This window comes from Podarcis vaucheri, assembly GCF_965113315.1.
Source record: "Podarcis vaucheri genome assembly, chromosome: 10".
NCBI lineage: Eukaryota > Metazoa > Chordata > Lepidosauria > Squamata > Lacertidae > Podarcis > Podarcis vaucheri.
Window position 1 is genome coordinate 9,778,044 of NC_138748.1, and position 19,798 is coordinate 9,797,841.

Here is a 19,798-nt window from a genome sequence, read left to right on the forward strand (position 1 = left end):
GGATGAATGGGCGGAAAGCCTCTTTAACAAGTTTAGGCTTTGATTGTCAAAATGCCTCCTAGATAATTGTTTTAATCATGCAAGCACCAATAACATATTTACGAGTATGGTTCTGATTTAGTGGTTTTCATGATTACGCTGAAAATTATCCGGTATTAAAGGGAACAGACTATATAGGATCCTGCATGGTCCGTGGAGTCTTTATGTCATGGACTACAATCCCCATCATTCCTGGCCGCTGGCCATGCTAACTGGGGCTGATGGGAATTGTAGTCCAAAACACCTGGCGGGTGCCAAATTGCCCTACCCCTTCTGTATGGAGCTTTGGAGCCCAGTGAATATATTTCAAGGTTTGCATATAATCAAAGTATTCAACAGTTTGTTCGTGTGTATCAGGCCTAGGCTGGATAGATACAAAAGAGGTGAGCAACCCACACCTGCTTAAATTACTGCTTCAGCACAGATATTAAGGGTGCAGGAATCCTGTCCTCTTTTGCAACTGGTCACTCTTATTATTATTATTATCTTAAAGTAAATTTTATTAGTATTTTCCACACAACAGAAAACAAAAAACGAAAAACAACAATACACAAAAACAAACATATGAAAAACAAATCCAAATCTTACAAATTAATAGTATAAACACTAGAAAGGAAAACAAACGTTGGCTTCCACCAATCCCACAGCACCTTCCTTTATCTCTCATTGTATCTTCCTGTTTTCCTTATCATCTCGATCCTAGCATCTAAATATATATCCCTCTTTCTTATCCTCTCACTTCACAAGGTTATTGCAGACTCAGCCAGATTTTTGTCCTCGAACCTTGTCTTTTAAGGCATTTGTTTAGGCACTCCCATTCCTTTTTCACTACACTTTGTGGTTTTTGTCTTATTATACTGTATCTGGCAGTTTGGCTAACTCTAAGTATGGTCACCCTTATTCAGGCCTCAGGTGCATTAATTTAAATTCAGCCTTAGTTTCGGTTCTTCTGTCTAAACCAGGGATGGGGAACTATTGGCTATTGCTAGACTCCATCTCCTATCAGAAAAGGTCCATGACTAACAGTCCACGAAAGTCTTCCCTGCAATGAATTTATCTAGCCCTTTTTAAAAGCTGTGTAAGCTACTGGCCATCTCCACATCTTGCAGTAGTAAATTCTGTATGTTAATGATATACTAGCATGAAATAGTACGACGTTTCCTCTGTTCTGAGCCTACCGCCCATCAGTTAAATTGGCCGCACTTGAGACATCGCAGTTTCTGACAGCAAATATACTGACAGTCGTCCAATGAATTGATCGTTAGTAGGTTTGCTACTAATAATCATTAGGGGAGGAAATCACACTTCAAAGAGCTATTGGTGCTCTTCCCCCAGGTTAATTTAGGTAATATGTGTGCACAGCATATGTTCCCATGGGCTGTTGTGTTCTGTGTGGACATAAAACTCAGTGCGTTGAAAATAAACATTAGCATACAGCTACGAGTACTGTAGGCACAACCCGGGCATGAGATGTGTTGCAACTGCCTCTTGCATTTTTAGCACCATTTGGTTTTCAGTCCTATTTATAGGACTGAGACACCAAATGAGCATTTGCAAAAGGTGGGGTCCCTGCAGGTGTGCATAGACAGGTATTACCTGGTGCTACCTCCTTCTAAGCAAAAGGTAATGTGACAAGCATCTGCATGCCTGCTTAGCAAAGTTTACCAGGTAGCATTGATTCCTGAGCTTGCAAGTCCTCCTGCAAATGGTTTGTTTTCTTTTGCTCTTTTAACCACGCTGGGGGGGGGGGGAATCAATACATGGTTTTAATCTAGCAGAAATTATAAATTTCCAACACGCCTGATCCAGAAGCTCTATGCATATGCAAGTTCAGTGCTGTAGATGGAGCATTTCACTTCGAAGAAAACTCTGCAAGTACAGTAGTGCCTCGCAAGACGAAAATAATCCGTTCTGCAAGTTTCTTCATCTAGCGGTTTTTTCGTCTTGCGAAGCAACCCTATTAGCGGCTTAGTGGATTAGCGCTATTAGCGGTTTAGCGGCTATTAAAGGCTTAGCGGCTTAGCGGCTAAAAGGCTATTAGCGGCTTAGCAGCTTAGAAAAGGGGGGGGAGCGGGAAAAAATCGGAACACTCGCAAGACGTTTTCGTCTTGCAAAGCAAGCCCATAGGGAAATTCGTCTTGCGAAGCAGCTCAAAAACGGAAAACCCTTTCGTCTAGCGGGTTTTCCGTCTTGCGAGGCATTCGTCTTGCGGGGCACCACTGTATTTATTCCAAACCACTTCAGCAGTTTTTGGTCACAACGTTGCATACTTCTGAATAATGCAAAAATAAATAGGGATTTCAACAAAGCATCGAAACAAACTGGACAAGACAAGACAGGTTGTCAGGCAGCTTGTGGAAGCAGTGAGCATTTTCCCAATCAAACTCACTTTAGGAAAGCTTCCCCCTTCCAAAAATCATTTGCTGTGCAGCTGAGACTGGGGACAGTTTTCAGCCAGTGAGCCGCAATGTCATCGTAGGTAGTCTTTGGAACAGCAGGACACATGGCGCTGGGGGGTGGGGAGGGGCTCAGATGCAAAACTGGGTGACTCCTCTTGCCAAACAGCTACATCCCAGCCGCACAAAGGTTCACACACACACACACATACACACACACACACACACACACACACACATTCTCCATCAGGCCAACAAAGCATTGAAACAAACCGGACAAGACAAGACAGGTTGTCAGGCAGCTTGTGGAAGCAGTGAGCATTTTCCCGACCAAACTCAAGAAGCTCCCCACACGCTCTTAGAAAGCCGGTTTAAAGAAGGCGTAAACTGGAAGAGGACTCTGGCTGGATGTTACAGACTCTCTAGGGCAGACTTCCTCAAACTCGGCCCTCCAGATGTTTTTGGCCTACAACTCCCATGATCCCTAGCTAGCAGGACCAGTGGTCAGGGATGATGGGAATTGTAGTCTCAAAACACCTAGAGGGCCGAGGTTGAGGAAGCCTGCTCTAGGGCTATTTCCCGTTTAAACGTTGGAGCGATATATAAAATAAACTCACCTCCAGGTAGCCGATAATGCAGTATTTTTGAGGCTCAAACAGTCCGCACGTGGATGAAGCTGTTAGGCTGTCACCGCGACCCACAAGTAGATCTCCAACAGGCTGGTGACAGAAACCATTTTCACAGGGATTCTGGCCAAGCAGGAAGTCTGTCAGCAGGGCTGTCCACAAAAGAAAGATGAAGCATAGTAAATGTTATTTGGACTGGCACTTATGTGACAGCAAGGAGCGAAGGCAGGGGCCTGCCAGGCTGGCACACGTCTTTATGATAATTTCCTCTCCGGGCAGCCGCTAGCCGTCAAGGAGCTGCTTGTGTGCAGTTGTTGAGAATCCACCTTTCAAAGCACATGGCTTTAGGCTATGGGAAATAAGATCATCAGTCTGATAGCTCTTGGTCTCCGCGTTGGAATCTCAAAGAAATAAGAAGAAAGCCTCAAAGTCTGCACACCCAGGATACTTTTAAAGCACTTTCAAAGAGGTGTTGAAATTTCGGGAGGTTGGATAGTTACAGTGGAAGGGTCTTGGGAGTGGGGTACACATTTTATTCTTTTTTATTTATTGTTATTACTTTGTCAAAATAAAAAAATGGAAAATGAAAAGGAAGAACTTTCTGATAGTAAGAGCTGTTTGACAATGGAACCTTCTCCCTCAGGAGGTTGTGGACTTTCCTTGCTTGGAGGTTTTAAGCAGAGGTTGAATGGTCAACTGTCATGGATGCTTTAGCTGAGATTCCTTCATTGCAGGCATTTTGACTAGATTACCCTTGTGCATCCCTTCCAACTTTATGATTCTATGAAATCTCGAGGGGACTTTTTGTGTGGGGAGGTGCAAACCACATTTAGTGTGCTTCTTTTTAGCCTCCAGCAATCTGTGAAGGGCACTAGGAATTTTTTTTATTATCTCCAAACAAAACTCAAATGTTCAGTCTCCTATGGAGAGAAATACCGTATTTTTCCGTGTATTAGACAAAGTCTTTTGACCAAAAATCATGTCAAAAAACTGGGGTCGTCCAGTACACGGATAGTGGAATGGGGGGAGAAGCGGTACGCCTGCCAGCCAGCCAGTTGGCAGGAACGCAACTTCCCCCAATGCTGCAGTGAGCAGGAAACGATCTAGGGAGTGTTTCCTGCCCGCAGCTACATGGGGGGAGAAGCTCGCCAACTTTGGGCCATCTCCCCTCATTTTCTTAAAATTGAGTCCCCCAAAATTGGGGGGGGGTGTCTTATACATGGGGGTATCTTATAGATGGAAAAATACAGTAATAAGCTACAGTTTAGTACTTTACATGTGCTTTAATATGTATAACTGATAGGTACCGTATTGTTCGCTCTATAGGATGCACCCGACCATAGGACGCACCTTGTTTTAGAGGAGGAGAACAAGAAAAACAAATTCTCTCCCTCTCTGTGCTGTGCCCCTTCAGCGAAGCAGGAGGAGAAACTGAGCCCCTTCCATTTCTCCTCCTGCCTCGCTGAAGGGGCGCTGCGCAGAGAGGGAGGGGCTGCGCGCGGAGGGGCTGCGCGCGGCTATCCCTGAAGCCTGGAGAGCAAGAGGGGTCGGTGCGCACCGACCCCTCTTGCTCTCCAGGCTTCAGCGAAAGCAACGCCAAGCTTCCGTAGCGCGGTGGGAGCGCTCCCACTGCGCTTCAGAGGCTTCATGTTGCTATCGCTGAAGCCATGGAGCCTGCATTCGCTCCATAAGACACACGCACATTTCCCCTTAATTTTTGGAGGGGAAAAAGTTCGTCTTATAGAGCGAAAAATACAGTATGTTTTGTAGCTGTATCTGTGCTTAGCTCATGTTGTGAGCCATCTTGGGTCCTGCACTGGGAGAAAGATGGAGTATAAAACAAGCAAGCAAACAAGCAAACAAACAAACAAATGTGCATGGAATTAATCTGATACGGTCTTCCCTATAAGGTAGCTAAAACATGCAAGTATGTGTTACCCTCCGCCTTCTGATCTTTCTAAATAACCCCTCCACCAATGCCTGATTTATCATTATGTAGGACAGGGATGAAGAACCTGTAGCCCTTCAGATGTTGTTATCCTTCAGCTTCAAAACATCCCCAGCTAATGGGCAGTGTGAAGTCTACAATGAAGTCTGGGCTCTGATCTTCAACGAGGAGGAGAATAAATAAACCTCAACCGTTAGATTTCCGGAGATGTGAAATGTAATAAATGGCATGACAACAACTTGACGGCAAGCCCACCATTCCTAAGGCTTCAACCGGTTGTAACCGAACCCCATAAACAGCCACATTTTCCAAACACTGATTGAAGTTGGGAGAGCCCAGAAAAATGGAATCCAGTTGCTTTGGACAAAGACCTTGCCTGAAATGACTTTGAGCATTTTTCTTCCACTGAGCTAACTTTCCTTTCAGGGATTTTGCTTGTTGAAACATGTTCTCAGCTGAAACACTGAACAGGTCTGGGGCCCTTACAGACTTCTTAGTGCTTCTTGGCTCAACTTGTTATGATGGGGCATGTGAGTGTCTTAGAAGTTTGTACAGGTTGCAAGGAAATCTAGAGATGTTTTTCATACAGTTTTAGAAACACCTGCTCCACGCTTATGATGAGATAAGCAGGGAAGCTGCCAATTATTTTGTTTACTTCTCAAGACACACTTCTAAAAGTCAACACTCTTTCCCACTGCATGTCTGTCTGGGAGGCAAGTCCACTTTCCTGCTTTTTATCCATCTAAGGCCAGTTCTAATGCCAGGCAGCCTCATCTGTCTCACAATAGTTGCTCATTTTTTTAGCACAAGGATATTATTACTGCAAAGAGGATAGATGCAACAGAACTGAAACAATACAGTGGGCAGCCCCGAAACATTAATATTCTTTTTGAAAAAGGATTCTGCTACACATACTATATAACAAGAAATGAAACCCAGGGTATGGAATGGAAGGGATGAATGGAGCAAGACAGATAGAAGCTGCCTCAGTTCTATGCAGAGCTAGGAGAGAAATTTTATGCAGCTTGCATTTCAAGGCAAACCTAAGGTAAAGGTAAAGGGACCCCTGACCATTAGGTCCAGTTGTGACCGACTCTGGGGTTGCAGCGCTCATCTCGCTTTATTGGCCAAGGGAGCTGGTGTACAGCATCCTGGTCATGTGGCCAGCATGACTAAGCCGCTTCTGGCGAACACCGTTTACCTTCCCGCCAGAGCAGTTCCTATTTATCTACTTGCACTTTGACGTGCTTTCAAACTGCTAGGTTGGCAGGAGCAGGGACCAAGCAATGGGAGCTCACCCCGTCGCGGGGATTTGAACCGCCGACCTTCTAATCGGCAAGTCCTAGGCTCTGTGGTTTAACCCACAGCGCCACCCGCGTCCCGCAAGGCAAACCTACCTACCGGTAATTTGCACCGTCTAAAACAATATGTTAACTAAAACAGAACTATATTTTGAAATCCGCACACCTTTGAATTTTGCAATGCGATTCTCCAGCCAATTAATTTGTACAGAAATGCATATACAGTGGTACCTCTGGTTAAGAACTTAATTCGTTCCGGAGGTCCGTTCTTAACCTGAAACTGTTCTTAACCTGAGGTACCACTTTAGCTAATGTGGCCTCCTGCTACCGCTGCTGCACGATTTCTGTTCTCATCCTGAAGCAAAGTTCTTAACTCGAGGTACTACTTCCGGATTAGCGGAGTCTGTGACCTGAAGCGTTTGTAACCCGAGGTACCAATGTACCCAGGGTAAAGTGTGTACAAAATGCATCTGTTTGTGAAAATAATGTATGATGCATCTTATTAAGGAAAGCTGGTTTGCAAAAAAATGTGTATATTAGGCAAAGTTTCATAGAAAAATGTGCATTTTAGGAGACATTTGCACTAAAATGCTGATTAAATCTCTTGATGACTTTTTCTTCACTTCCTCTCTTTTTTAAATAGCAAACAGATGAGGAAATGTGGAGAACTAAATTTAAAATTGGGGGGAAAAGAAGAACTGAGAGAAACTGGATAGATTTGCCCATCCCTAGCATAGGACAAAGAACATAGTTGAGGCGAAGGCAATGCCTGACCCTCATTCCAGACCCAGGGATCACTTGAGAGGCAAGTAAACTATGCAAGGAAGCTGAGGGGACACGAATACCAAGAAAGCAGTATGAGGTGAGAGGAGACTGAAATAAGCAGCCAAATCTTTGGCTGCAGACCTCTAGGGCTTGAAAAAAAGGATCCCGTAACCAGTCTGCAAAATTGTTTTCTGTAAAAACTATTAGAGGATTGACAAAAAGAAACTACATACAGTGGTACCTCTGGTTGTGAACGGGATCCGTTCCAGAGGCCCGTTCACAACATGAGCAGAACAAAACCAGCGGCGGCACTTCTGCGCATGCGCGAGTTGCGACTCGCCGCTTCTGCGCATGCGCGCGATGTCATTTTGCACGTCTGCGCATGTGCGAGCGGCGAAGTGCGGCGAAACCCAGAAGTAACCCCTTCTAGTACTTCCAGGTCGCCACAGGACGCAACCTGAAAAAATGTTGTTGTTGTTGTTGTTTAGTCGTTTAGTCGTGTCCGACTCTTCGTGACCCCATGGACGAGAGCATGCCAGGCACTTCTGTCCTCCACTGCCTCCCGCAGTTTGATCAAACTCATGCTAGTAGCTTCAAGAACACCATCCAACCATCTCATTCTCTGTCGTCCCCTTCTCCTTGTGCCCTCCATCTTTCCCAACATCAGGGTCTTTTCCAGGGAGTCTTCTCTTCTCATGAGGTGGCCAAAGTATTGGAGCCTCAGCTTCACAATCTGTCCTTCCAGTGAGCACTCAGGGCTGATTTCCTTCAGAATGGATAGGTTTGATCTTCTTGCAGTCCATGGGACTCTCAAGAGTCTCCTCCAGCACCATAATTCAAAAGCATCGATTCTTCGGCGATTAGCCTTCTTTATGGTCCAGCTCTCACTTCCATACATCACTACTGGGAAAACCATGGCTTTAACTATACGGACCTTTGTTGGCAAGGTGATGTCTCTGCTTTTTAAGATGTTGTCTAGGTTTGCCATCGCCTTTCTCCCATGGAGCAGGCGTCTTTTAATTTCGTGACTGCTGTCACCATCTGCAGTGATCATGGAGCCCAAGAAAGTAAAATTTCTCACTGCCTCCATTTCTTCCCCTTCTATTTGCCAGGAGGTGATGGGCCCAGTGGCCATGATCTTCGTTTTTTTGATGTTGAGCTTCAGACCATATTTTGCGCTCTCCTCTTTCACCCTCATTAAAAAACGTATCATGAAGCAAACGTAACATGAGGTATGACTGTAGTAAAATTCAAAAGTGAGTAGTGACCGGTACCATTTTGGGTAAGTGTGTGCCACAGGACCAAAGTATGGAGCTACTGCGTCAGGGAACGGGCAACGACACAGTGTGGGATAGACACGCAAGACCACAGCATAGCCAGGTCCAAGAGTTCTCCTGACCCTGTTCAGTTGTGCCACAAAGCCCTGCTCCCCATGTCCATTGTGGCAGCCATCCATAAGTTACAGCACGGTGGGGGGATCAGCGCTCACCTGACCTCCCAGTGTCTGAGTCGCTGTTGCTGCTTACCAGGAAGGAGAGGGGCAGGGGCAAAGTGGCAGGGAGGTGACTTCCTGGTAAAGAGCAGTGGCTCAAGAGCTGGGATGATTTTAGATCTCCTCGCAGACACAGATAAGTATGTGACCTGGCGTGTAGAACTCTTTGCCGCTAGGAAAATTAGAGCAAATTATATAGCCAAGATAGCCACCAACTGTAAAGGAGATGAATTTATTTGACCCTATCTACATCAAGCTATATTCTATCTTTATCACCAAACTCCGAATATTGTATTACACATTGTATTAATTAACATTATTTTTTTATATATTAGTGGCCATGTGACAATTTTAGCCTATAAATTTGATTGTTTAATGTCTTAACCTGTATATTAAGGTACTGTAGGTAATGTCTTGATAATATAAATGTTTTAAGTTTATTGTATTAATCCAGCATATTTTCTTTTAATTGTTGAATGATTCTGTGTACATTGCGGCAGCCTTTGGCTACGTGCAATAAAACTGACTGACTGGCTAGTGGCATCCATGATGCGGGCTGGTCACCCACGTCCCGAAGGAGCTGCAAATGGAGAGATAACAGGGGAAACGACGGAGCGTATTTAAAGTCCTTGAACTTACCAAGTTTGAAAAGGATGGCCAGCGGAAGCCATTTCTTGGTGGGCATCTTTCAGATCTAGACTAAAAACCGACCGTTGTCCGTGTGACGTCCCCCTTTGCCTGAGCATCGGTAGTGGGACCTGAAATGAAAAACGTTAGTATGTTTAAGGCTTCCCAACATTATTATCATGTGTTCAAAATCAGCGCTGCTTTTCTAGAAAATTGCCAACAAAGGTCCGTATAGTAAAAGCCATGGTTTTCCCAGTAGTGATGTATGGAAGTGAGAGTTGGACCATAAAGAAGGCTGATCGCCGAAGAATTGATGCTTTTGAATTATGGTGCTGGAGGAGACTCTTGAGAGTCCCATGGACTGCAAGAAGATCAAACCTCTCCATTCTGAAGGAAATCAGCCCTGAGCGCTCACTGGAAGGACAGATCGTGAAGCTGAGGCTCCAATACTTTGGCCACCTCATGAGAAGAGAAGACTCCCTGGAAAAGACCCTGATGTTGGGAAAGATTGAGGGCACAAGGAGAAGGGGGCGACAGAGAATGAGATGGTTGGATGGTGTTCTTGAAGCTACTAGCATGAGTTTGATCAAACTGCGGGAGGCCGTGGAGGACAGAAGTGCCTGGCGTGCTCTGGTCCATGGGGTCACGAAGAGTCGGACACGACTAAACGACTAAACATGTTTCTAGAAAAAGAGGTGCTGGAACTCACCATGAACACCTCCCTTGATTTCTCAGAATGGCAAGGGCACCCACCTGAGAAGTGCCGGAACCTTGTTTTGTTCCATCCCGGTGCTCTGTCTGTTTTAATTCCCCCCACCTCTGTTTGTTGCTATTACCGATATTGGTAGGCTCTTGGGGGACCAGAAAAAAATTGCTTGGGGGCTGGGGGAGAGGAGCAGGGTCCTCAAACCGGGAGTTAGCAGTTGTTTAAAGCTAAAGGGGACCTAACCATTAGGTCCAGTCGTGTCCGACTCTGGGGTTGCGGCGCTCATCTCGCTTTATTGGCCGAGGGAGCCGGCGTACAGCTTCCGGGTCATGTGGCCAGCATGACTAAGCCGCTTCTGGCGAACCAGAGCAGTGCACGGAAACGCCGTTTACCTTCCCGCCGGAGCGATACCTATTTATCTACTTGCACTCGGACGTGCTTTCGAACTGCTAGGTTGGCAGGAGAAGGGACTGAGCAACGGGAGCTCACTCCGTTGCGGGGATTCGAACCGCCGACCTTCTGATCGGCAAGTCCTAGACTCTGTGGTTTAACCCACAGCGCCACACGCGTCCCCTAGCAGTTGTTTAGTAAAGGTACCCCTGCCCATACGGGCCAGTCGTGTCCGACTCTAGGGTTGTGCGCTCATCTCGCTCAAGAGGCCGGGAGCCGGCGCCATCCGAAGACACTTCCGGGTCACGTGGCCAGCGTGACGAAGCTGCAGCTGGCGAGCCAGCACCAGCGCCGCACATGGAAACACAGTTTACCTTCTAGCTATAAAGCGGTACCTATTTATCTACTTGCACTTAGGGGTGCTTTCGAACTGCTAGGTGGGCAGGAGCTGGGACCGAACGACGGGAGCTCACCCCGCCATGGGGATTCGAACCACCAACCTTCTGATCAGCAAGTCCTAGGCACTGAGGTTTTACCCACAGCGCCACCCGCGTCCCCAGCAGTTGTTTAAGTAATAGTAATTATTATTTTTGTTTTAAATGATAACAAACATATAATTGTACGTATAATAAACATATACAGTGGTACCTCGGGTTAAGTACTTAATTCGTTCCGGAGGTCCGTTCTTAACCTGAAACTGTTCTTAACCTGAAGACCACTTTAGCTAATGGGGCCTCCTGTTGCTGCTGCGCCGCCGGAGCACGATTTCTGTTCTCATCCTGAAGCAAAGTTCTTAACCCGAGGTACTATTTCTGGGTTAGCGGAGTCTGTAAACTGAAGCGTATGTAACCTGAAGTGTATGTAACCCGAGGTACCACTGTAGATTAATTTTGTGCAGACTTATGTTTATGCCCGAAATCTTTTAAGTACCTAGCTAAACTGCTGCTCAACAGTCAGTCCCATAGTCAGATAGGTGCTGGGTTAATACATTGATTTTGTGCCTGCAAAATCTTTTGTCATCTGCTTTGATTTTTTCTTAAATCAAGCGGTGTATAAATTACAGGACATAAATAAAAAGAAGTAATAATAACACATCATGTTTCGTTTCCACACTGTTCCTGCTTTTTCTCCCACGGAGGTTTATATTGCATGGGCATAGATGGATTTCTGCCCTGTTGGAAAGGAAGTTATTCTGCACACACAAACAGTGAGTTATCCCTGAAAGTCTCATGAAGCTGCTACATTATAATTACTTAAATGTCTGCCCCACCCTTCCTAAGCCCACGACTTGCCATCCAACCCAATTAAAAGCATTACGAAACTTTAAAACGCTTAAAAACACATTTTAACACAGCAATATATCCAAGTGCAGTGGTTCTATGCTAGCAGGAAACCATTGTCTTTCAGTACCAAATGCCTGGGTGAACAGAAATGTCTTCAGATGATTGAGATGGGGACAAACACAGCTCACCAGGGAGGGAGTTCCATCATTGGGATGCCACCACGGAGAAGGCCCTGCTGTAGGTCACAGCTCCCTAGGCAACACACCCATTAGGCACATGACTAGTGGATGCCGCGGCCATTGGTGGCATGTCACATGACATTTCACACAATGACACCAAATCACTTCTCTTGCCATTTACAAATATAACCGTGAACCCAAGCAAGAGGCTAGTTCTTTCAACATGCAGATCTCTTAAATTTAATAGTCTTATTATTTAATCTTACTAGAAAATCATCCCATTCCAGGCATGAAAGTGTTCAAGGATCTGGAAAGTGAGCGAGGTCCCAACTAAAGAGTACTAGCAACTTAAGTTGACAGAATATGCACAACTTGCAGATTTAACATATAGAAGAAGAGAGCAAGAAGAACATACGTTTAAAGAAGATTGGAAAACATTTATTGAGTATATGGAAAATGACTGTGTACAGCTGAAAACACTGGCAGCGTTAAGATAAATTCAACAGAGTAAAGAATTATTGATGGATGTAAAAGTGGAAAATTGATTTGAATGGTTATACTAAAACATGCAAGGATGTAGAATATGTAAAATGAACCATGGAAAGAAAAGAAGGGTATTTTAAAGTTTGTAAAATGCTTATTTGAAATTGTAAAACAGAAAATTTAATAAAAAATATTATTAAAAAAGAAAGTGTTCAAAGATCTCTTAAAAGCAGAATGGATGTCAATAAATTTCAAGCGAGGGGAAGAACGTCACACACAAAATACTCATTATTACATATTGAAACAAATGGAGAAGTTGTTCTGATGGGGAACCGTGCAAATGCTTGAGGTCTCAAGCCTAGAACGGCAATACTAAAGGAAAAGAAGTGCTATTAATTACAGTGATACAATACATCTGCACCACACAAAGAGAAAAATGCAAAATGACCCCTGTCAAAGTCGCATGTGATGGATTTCTAACTGAACTCCAGCTTCTTCTGCAAGTTTATATGTAGCTCTTGAGAACTCCTGGAACATTAATAAACATGTTAACTTTGTTCAAAAGGAAGCAAAAGATTCTTCCAGGAAACATGTTGTATTTTTCAGTGGAAAGAAATATGGACCATCACAAGAAAGTAACTATGAATTTTTTTTGCTAAGATGAGGAATTGATTCCAATTGATTCAGAAAGGAGCACCCTTGCTCAGATAAGTGCACAGGACGGGTGCTAATAATATAATACTTTCTTCCAATGTTTCTTTTATTTTATTTTTGTGGTGGGAGGAAAATTATTAATAGAAAACATGAGAACGTTATACTAGACTTTTCACCATCACAGAACCACTGAGCACTAATGGCAAAATTACATTTGATGAAATAAGGAGATCTGTACAACACTGGTCTTCAAGCAGTGGGCCAGAACTCAAGGAAACACTACTCACCATTCAAATATATGGTAAAAGTTTAAGAAACAGGTCCCCAAAGGCATGTTTGGGTTTAAAGTGGGTTCTGGGTCTGAAAAGGTTGAAGACGCCTGCTCTACAATATTAAGTTTTGAATCATTTTGGTTGAAGAGTCCTCACAGCACCATTTCTAAAGAAAGTTTACAGCTGTTGCGGCTAGTAATATTGAAACATAGCAAAGATTCCCCTCATAAGCTGGAAATCCAAAGGAAGTATCGTTGCAAAGTACCAAAGACCCAACACTTTGTGCAGGACCACAACTGAACAACGTGGCAACGTTAGAAAGCTTGGTATGTCAGCTGTAACAATAGGTTTCTGCTATCTCGCAATCTTAAGCTGACATTTGACATTAAGATTCTCGTATGTCTAACAATACTTAGAACACAGCACAAGCTAGTGGTCATTAAAGTGTTCTCTCTCCTTATAGGAGAAGCTAGCTTAGCTGGCTTAATGCAGACATCCCATATTCCAACAACTCAGGAAGAACATTGAAGCTTACAAAATGTCTTACCTGGTCTTTGAATTATAAGCAATTGTAGAAACAGGTACGGCAAAATGAAGGCAGGGAAGTAAAGTCGTAAGTCTCAGATAGAGCTAAAAGAAAGAAAAGTGTTTTCCCCTCAGGCATCTGGGTGTAGATGAAAATGAGAGCTAGTCTAAAACCTGCCAAAGAGGTGATTTGTTAAGCTATCCTGCCTGGATTTTTTTGGCAAAAGCAGATGTATGTATTGAAGACGGCATTAGATTCATCTGTAGGTAAAGTGGGAGGTGTCATTACTTTCACTTAGTTATAGAAGTAATTAGGGGGAAACGCCATTGAAGCATGTGAATTAAGGTTTTCAGAACAGCACTAATAGATTTATAGCATATTATTCACTAACGGCCTCAAACCCGGCATTGCTCATGAATTTTAAGATATTTTAAAAAATGTGTTTTGAAATCAGTGGTTAAAATCAGAGCACTTTGAAAGGTTCAGACCATCATTGGGACTCAAAACAGCATCTAATTGACCTAGATTAAAATCTGCTCCTTGATCTCAGGAATCATCATGCAAACTTTGGTTATGATCTCTTTAAGAGGTGTCCAAATGCTTAGTGAACAAACAAAAAGTTTTCCAAAACCTATAGCAGATATGCATCTACTATATTAGACTAGCAGAAAGTTCCTGGTGCTGCCTGGGAATTCCAAGAAACCCAAAAATCTGTGATTTTTAAATGGGTAGTGTAATTTGTGAGTGGAGGGGCTGTGATTGTGCACACATATGCATGCATGCACGCGTGCGCGCGCACACACACACACACACTGATGCTCAGTGCATCTGTTGGCAACCAAACGTAGGTGAAAACTCCCCAACCCCCCACCTCCTGCAGCCTTTTTTGTAACTATCACACCAAAGTCAAATTTCAGTCCGCCATCTTGATTCAAAATGGCGCCCAATGTCCAAACATAGACAAAGACCACCACCTCCACCTTGGGAATCTTTGTGCCAAGCTGGGTGACAAATAACTCAAGAGGCAACCAGACTGGCACAATTGTGACCTGTCACACCAAAGAGGCAACAGAACTGTAGTCCCAACAACATCTTAGGATGGTACCAGCTTGGCAGTCCTGTGTCAAATTCTCTATCTCTATAGTGTGTCATCAAACTTACTCTGTGTCCTTGCATTCTTACGTGCTCTGTGTTTCCTCACCTCTGCTGCACATGAAGAAGTCTCAACAGCTATGTAAATTACATGTAGAGAGAAGTGAAATTCATGCTCCATAGGCCCTATAGATATTGCAGATTCTGCGGAAAACAACAAATTGCATTTTAAGCAATTTTGTTCTACAGCAAAACCAACGTCATTCAATCAGCATTACATTTTGCAGGGGTTTCAATAAACAATGCTAAGAAATGGCAATACTTAAAAAAATATGTAGTATTGTGTCAGGTCTCTTGATTATTACACCTCCTAACTGAGCAAATGAAATGTTTCATACTGAGAAAAGGAGCATGAAATCCCCTTTGAAGATTTCCAAAGCGATTTCACACCTGGTATACAGGAGTCAACATGCTTAGAGAACATTTGTACAGGCAAATATACTCCGTATGACCTGCTGGAACAAGCCACACTCAGCCAATTTGCGCAGGTGGAGATATTTAAGGACAAGACCTTTCACATTAGAAAGAAGAGATTTCTGCAGATGATAAATTTATTTGCGTGTCGAGGTCCCCAGGTCCACCCCAATAACTCACACATCACACAGAATTTTTTGTTTAAGGTTTTTGGCATAATTTTGGCCACAACTTTATTAAAATACAAATTTGTGAGTGGTTGCTTAGGCATTGGTTGCGACTATCTGCCCCCACCGTGGGGGACAGACTGACATTCCGCACAATGCGAAAGTCAGAATGGGGGAATACACTTGGGGGTTACGCGGAGCAGGGAACCTGCCCTCACCCCAAATGCAACCAGGAGCTCATTGCTATGGCCCAAGCCCCCTTGTCAGAGTGGACAAGCAATAGTTAGCCCCCGATTCCTTTAATGGAATCCCTTGCAGCAGCAGCATTAGAGGGGCAGGCACAGCCAATCCATGCCCCTCAACCAACCAAACCATAAACCAATGCCTAACCGTGAACCTTACAAGTTGTGACGATTTGCTACGCAGTAGGCAAAAACCAAATGGCCCCAGCCAATCAGCCAGATGGACAAAATTCCTACCAGGCCCCCGCTCCAAAGCAGACGACCCCATGACAGGCATAGCAAGGTCAAAGCGAACAACCCTATTCTAGGGAGGGAGGGGCGGGCAATCCGCTGCACGGGCGAAAAGAGGAAGCCCTAGCCTCGTGCAAGGAGTTTTAGCATTTCTGGCTGTCAATCAATAAATGGCAACATTAATTTCCTCCCAACAACAAGGGTAGCCCCAATCGCATCAGTGGCCAACGATCAGTTAGCCCGCCCCCAACTTTGGAGTGTCCTGGCGGCCCCCACCACAACACGTGCTTTCCATGAAGGAGAACACGCTTTGTAAAATTGTAAGGAAACGGAGGTTTACTGTTCCAGGGTCCAGTAGTTTTTTGGGGGGTTTTACTATTTAAAAAATAACATGGAATAGTCTCCATTTCTTGAACTACTGTGCCCCAGCAAAGAGCGTGGGGCCTTGCCAAGTGCCGGCTAACCCTACCAGGAAGAGGCACCTGAAATTAGTAAAAAGTTGAGAGCTGGTGCTTTTGATGAAAATCTCAAAGGTATTTTAAAGGCTACCAAAATAGAGAGGCAGGACATAACAGTGAAACCATTGGTTTAAAATTAGTCCACTTAGGCAACCCATAAAGCTTGCCCCACTGGCTATTCCTCACCCCAAATGGTTTGTGAATGACACCTTTTTCTACATTCAGCTACAGTAAAACAGTAAATAACCTTATGTGCACCCTGATTCTCTGAATGTTGAAAATTTCCAGGGGGGCAGAGCTTGTCCAGGTTTGGTTTCCACTGGAAGAAGGTCAGTGGAGGATTATTGTATTATTTAAGTTCATTTTTGTTGTTGTTGTTTAGTCATTTGACGTGTCCGACTCTTCGTGGCCCCATGGACCAGAGCACGCCAGGCACTCCTGTCTTCCACTGCCTCCCACAGTTTGGTCAAACTCACGTTAGTAGCTTCGAGAACACTGTCCAACCACCTCGTCCTCTGTCGTCCCCTTCTCCTTGTGCCCTCCATCTTTCCCAACATCAGGGTATTTTCCAGGGAGTCTTCTCTTCTCATGACGTGGCCAAAGTATTGGAGCCTCATCTTCACGATCTGTCCTTCCAGTGAGCACTCAGGACTGATTTCCTTCAGAATGGATAGGTTTGATCTTCTTGCAGTCCATGGGACTCTCAAGAGTCTCCTCCAGCACCATAATTCAAAAGTATCAATTCTTCGGCGATCAGCCTTCTTTATGGTCCAGCTCTCACTTCATTTACACAAATACAAATTGAGCATAGGTAGACACTATCAAGCCGAAATCCAATGACACTGCCCCAAATCAGATTTCCAGGGGACACCAAGCACCCTCAAAACATTGTTGGCTTTGGGCAGGCACCCCCAAACTCGGCCCTCCAGGTGTTTTGGGACTACAATTCCCATCATCCCTGTCCACTGGTCCTGTGAGCTAGGGATCATGGGAGTTGTAGTCCTGAAACGTCTGGAGGGCCGAGTTTGCGGATGCCTGGCTTTGGGCATCTTTAGTTGGTATATTCTGCAACATGTAACTGACACAACAGTAGAGCATCGAAGATGGATTTATATGGTCCAGGTACGCATTTTTGCAGTTTCTTAGTTATTCTGTGATGCTTCCTCAGTGTGCAACATTTGAGAGGTGCTCTTGCACCAAAGCACAACAAATGTGAGACAACCCCACCCCCTTCCACCAGAACATTATAGACACTAAGGGATGGCTCGGTCGGTGTAGCATGCGACTCTTAATCTCAAATTTGTGGGTTCAAGCGTTGCAGGGGGTTGGACTAGATGACCCTCCTGGCCCTTCCCTATTTATTTATTTATTTATTTGCATTTTCAAAACAGGAACAGAGCGCATAACCCCCTTACAACCCACTTACAACTTCGTACCAAATACAGCATGTGTATATAGACCATATGACTTCCCTTCCACCCTTTTCCTGGTTCCTTTGCTTTTCAACCACTCCGAATAATCCACATCTTTTTTTTAATCATTAACCAATTTGTTATCTATTTAAAAACTCTATCTATTTCAACTCTGCTGAATTTACTCGAGACCTGTTAAGCTATGTATTTGTTTATACTGGTTCTCAAAATATTCCATAAACATTTTCCATTCCTCCTTTTATTTCTTATCTTCTGTTTTCTCTTATCCTGTTCGTCAGACCGGCCAGTTCAACATATTCGAACATTTTACACTGCCATTCTTCCTTAGTGGGTACTATCCTTGTTCAATAAGGTTCTAGCTGTGGCGGTGGCGAAGTGGTCCCTTCCAATTTGATTATTCTAAATGGCTAAGAGTTTGAATTTAAAAACGATGTCATTCTGGCCCCATTAACTCTCCTCAATCCCCTCCTAATCTTACATCAATACGAAGAGTTAAGAGAGTTGGGTGATTAAACTTTTAACTTTAGTCCCACTTAGGTCATGGATATTAAACTGGATTAAATGCCAAATCCTGGGGCTTAACTGATTTGTCAACAAGGCTATTGTTATAAGAATTCTAAGGTCTCCAAAATAGAATAAATGTTCATAAATGTAGAAGGCAAACAAATACATAAGTATATAAAGCACATATCTGAAATACTACAGGGGAACAATCCTGAAGCCATTTTGACTTTCCCAAATTGACCTCAAATTTTTCTCTGCAAGGAGGAAGGAAATGGGAAAAGCTTTCCAGTTGTCTTTGGACTGTAGGGGCTTACACCTCCCTGCAAATACAGACAGGCAAGTATCTGTTAAGCTGAGCACACAATCAAGATGCGTAAGAGATTCAGGAACTAAAGTATTTGCCATCTCAAAGGAATGGCCAGGCTACCCAGAAAATACAGCCAAGTAAGGCATTGTCAGGTATCCTGGCAGACAGGAGAGAAGCAATACGCTCACATTTCTGCTGGAGACCACCTCCTTCTGTGATGTATGTATGATGTTTTGGGGGGTAGTCGTGAGCTACGGGGTGGGCAATTTCAAAAGTCTTTATAGGGGCTTGCGCACCCTTGTTTGGGGTTCTCCTCCCTCCTGCGTGTGGTGAGTGGGAGGTGTCATTACTTAGTTATAGAAGTAATTAGGGGGAAACGCCATTGAAGCACGTGAATTTAAGGTTTTCAGAACAGCACTAATAGATTTATAGCATAATAAAAAAATTCCTTCCAGTAGCACCTTAAAGACCAACTAAGTGAGTTCTTGGTATGAGCTTTCGTGTGCATGCACACTTCTTCAGATACACTGAAACAGAAGTTGCCAGATCCTTCTATATAGTGATTTATAGCATATTATTCACTAACAGCCTCAAACCCGGCATTGCTCATGAATTCTAAGAAATAAAAAAAAAAAAATGTTTTGAAATCAGTGGTTAAAATCAGAGCACTTTGAAAGGTTCAGACCGTCATTGGGACTCAAAACGGCATCTAATTGACCTAGATTAAAATCTGCTCCTTGATCTCAGGAATCATCATGCAAACTTTGGTTATTATTTTTATAAAAATAAAAGATAAAAATAATAACTGCTAAAAGCATAGGGGGAAATCCCTGCCCTGAGGGGAATCATAGAACTAGCAGGATCATCTTCGTCCAACTTTGCCCACAGCCATCAAGGGTCGGGCTCGAACCGTTAACCTTCTGATGAACTACCGAAACGCGCGGATCTATTGCGCCACAGGGAACATTTCTCTCCCGGCGCACTGGGCTGCGCACAACAGGCCGCCAGCGACCCCTGCTGGTTCCGGGAGGAAAGACTCTTGCGCCGCGGACGGCCGCGCGTTTCGACAAACGAGCCGGACGAGGGCGCGGAATCTTACCATAGAGCCTCGGGTAGAGGCTAGAGAGGCGCCCACTTCCGATCCGGCTTCTTTCCCCCTCCGGGCGCGCCGCTTCCGGTGAGCGCGGGCGGGGCGACCGGCGG

At 44.3% G+C, this 19,798-nt stretch overlaps 1 protein-coding gene and 1 long non-coding RNA gene across 3 annotated transcripts in view; one reads left to right on the top strand and one right to left on the bottom strand.

Annotated features, from left to right (window-relative positions):
* Positions 1 to 12,356, top strand: part of LOC309541756 — an 80,063-nt gene extending 67,707 nt beyond the window's left edge. The window contains exon 3 of the long non-coding RNA XR_014223889.1: positions 12,040 to 12,356. This is a non-coding gene — a long non-coding RNA (uncharacterized lncRNA). The remainder of the gene's footprint in view (positions 1 to 12,039) is intronic.
* The window catches only part of LAMB4 (laminin subunit beta 4), a 65,104-nt gene extending 50,117 nt beyond the window's left edge, over positions 1 to 14,987 (bottom strand). Inside the window, exons 1-3 of one of the 2 annotated variants that reach the window (XM_082239419.1) lie at positions 14,849 to 14,987; positions 9,207 to 9,325; positions 3,053 to 3,213 (exon numbers count right to left, since the gene is read on the bottom strand). In XM_082239419.1, the coding sequence (XP_082095545.1) occupies positions 3,053 to 3,213; positions 9,207 to 9,252 (207 nt within the window). In that variant the 5' untranslated portion in view covers positions 9,253 to 9,325; positions 14,849 to 14,987. Of the gene's footprint in view, positions 1 to 3,052; positions 3,214 to 9,206; positions 9,326 to 13,708; positions 13,907 to 14,848 lie in introns of those variants that run through there. The other variant, XM_082239418.1, reaches the window with a different exon arrangement.
* Between the last annotated feature and the right edge of the window lie 4,811 nt (positions 14,988 to 19,798).